The 1,150-nt window shown below is 44.8% G+C and overlaps 1 protein-coding gene across 1 annotated transcript; it reads left to right on the forward strand.

The window, feature by feature from the left end:
• Positions 1–203: 203 nt before the first annotated feature.
• Pmar_PMAR029064 (conserved hypothetical protein) lies at positions 204–959 on the forward strand (the record flags this gene model as incomplete). The annotated part of the gene is made up of 2 exons (XM_002787949.1): positions 204–438; positions 739–959. 2 exons carry the CDS (start codon positions 204–206, stop codon positions 957–959), a joined length of 456 nt encoding a protein of 151 aa, XP_002787995.1.
• Positions 960–1,150: the final 191 nt, after the last annotated feature.

Below are 1,150 nucleotides of genomic sequence, written 5' to 3' on the forward strand. Positions count from 1 at the left end.
TAGAGAAGGTGTTGTGACAAATTGCCCTTTCAGTGTGACAAATCACCCTCAAATGACAGTCCTGTCTGTGACAAATTGCCCTTAACCCTGTGACAAATTGCCCTCAGAAGAAGCTGTTTTTTCACAAAGTTATCCCTGCTTATTGACTCTTTTTTATTTAGTGTGACAATCTAAAAACTTGTCACACTTCACATGGATCTGTCATGGCGGAAACAGCGGTTATCAATCACAAGAAACGTAAAAATAGCCCGCGAATCGTCCAGTCAAACGACCTCACTGAGGCGGCATATAGTCTCTCCCGGGATCAAAAACGTATGCTGTATCTGTTCGTTGACCAGATCAGAAAATCTGATGGCACCCTACAGGAACATGACGGTATCTGCGAGATCCATGTTGCTAAATATGCTGAAATATTCGGATTGACCTCTGCGGAAGCCAGTAAGGATATACGGCAGGCATTGAAGAGTTTCGCGGGGAAGGAAGTGGTTTTTTATCGCCCTGAAGAGGATGCCGGCGATGAAAAAGGCTATGAATCTTTTCCTTGGTTTATCAAACGTGCGCACAGTCCATCCAGAGGGCTTTACAGTGTACATATCAACCCATATCTCATTCCCTTCTTTATCGGGTTACAGAACCGGTTTACGCAGTTTCGGCTTAGTGAAACAAAAGAAATCACCAATCCGTATGCCATGCGTTTATACGAATCCCTGTGTCAGTATCGTAAGCCGGATGGCTCAGGCATCGTCTCTCTGAAAATCGACTGGATCATAGAGCGTTACCAGCTGCCTCAAAGTTACCAGCGTATGCCTGACTTCCGCCGCCGCTTCCTGCAGGTCTGTGTTAATGAGATCAACAGCAGAACTCCAATGCGCCTCTCATACATTGAGAAAAAGAAAGGCCGCCAGACGACTCATATCGTATTTTCCTTCCGCGATATCACTTCCATGACGACAGGATAGTCTGAGGGTTATCTGTCACAGATTTGAGGGTGGTTCGTCACATTTGTTCTGACCTACTGAGGGTAATTTGTCACAGTTTTGCTGTTTCCTTCAGCCTGCATGGATTTTCTCATACTTTTTGAACTGTAATTTTTAAGGAAGCCAAATTTGAGGGCAGTTTGTCACAGTTGATTTCCTTCTCTTTCCCTTCG

This window comes from Perkinsus marinus, assembly GCF_000006405.1.
Source record: "Perkinsus marinus ATCC 50983 genomic scaffold scf_1104296929078, whole genome shotgun sequence".
NCBI classification, from domain to species: domain Eukaryota; phylum Perkinsozoa; order Perkinsida; family Perkinsidae; genus Perkinsus; species Perkinsus marinus.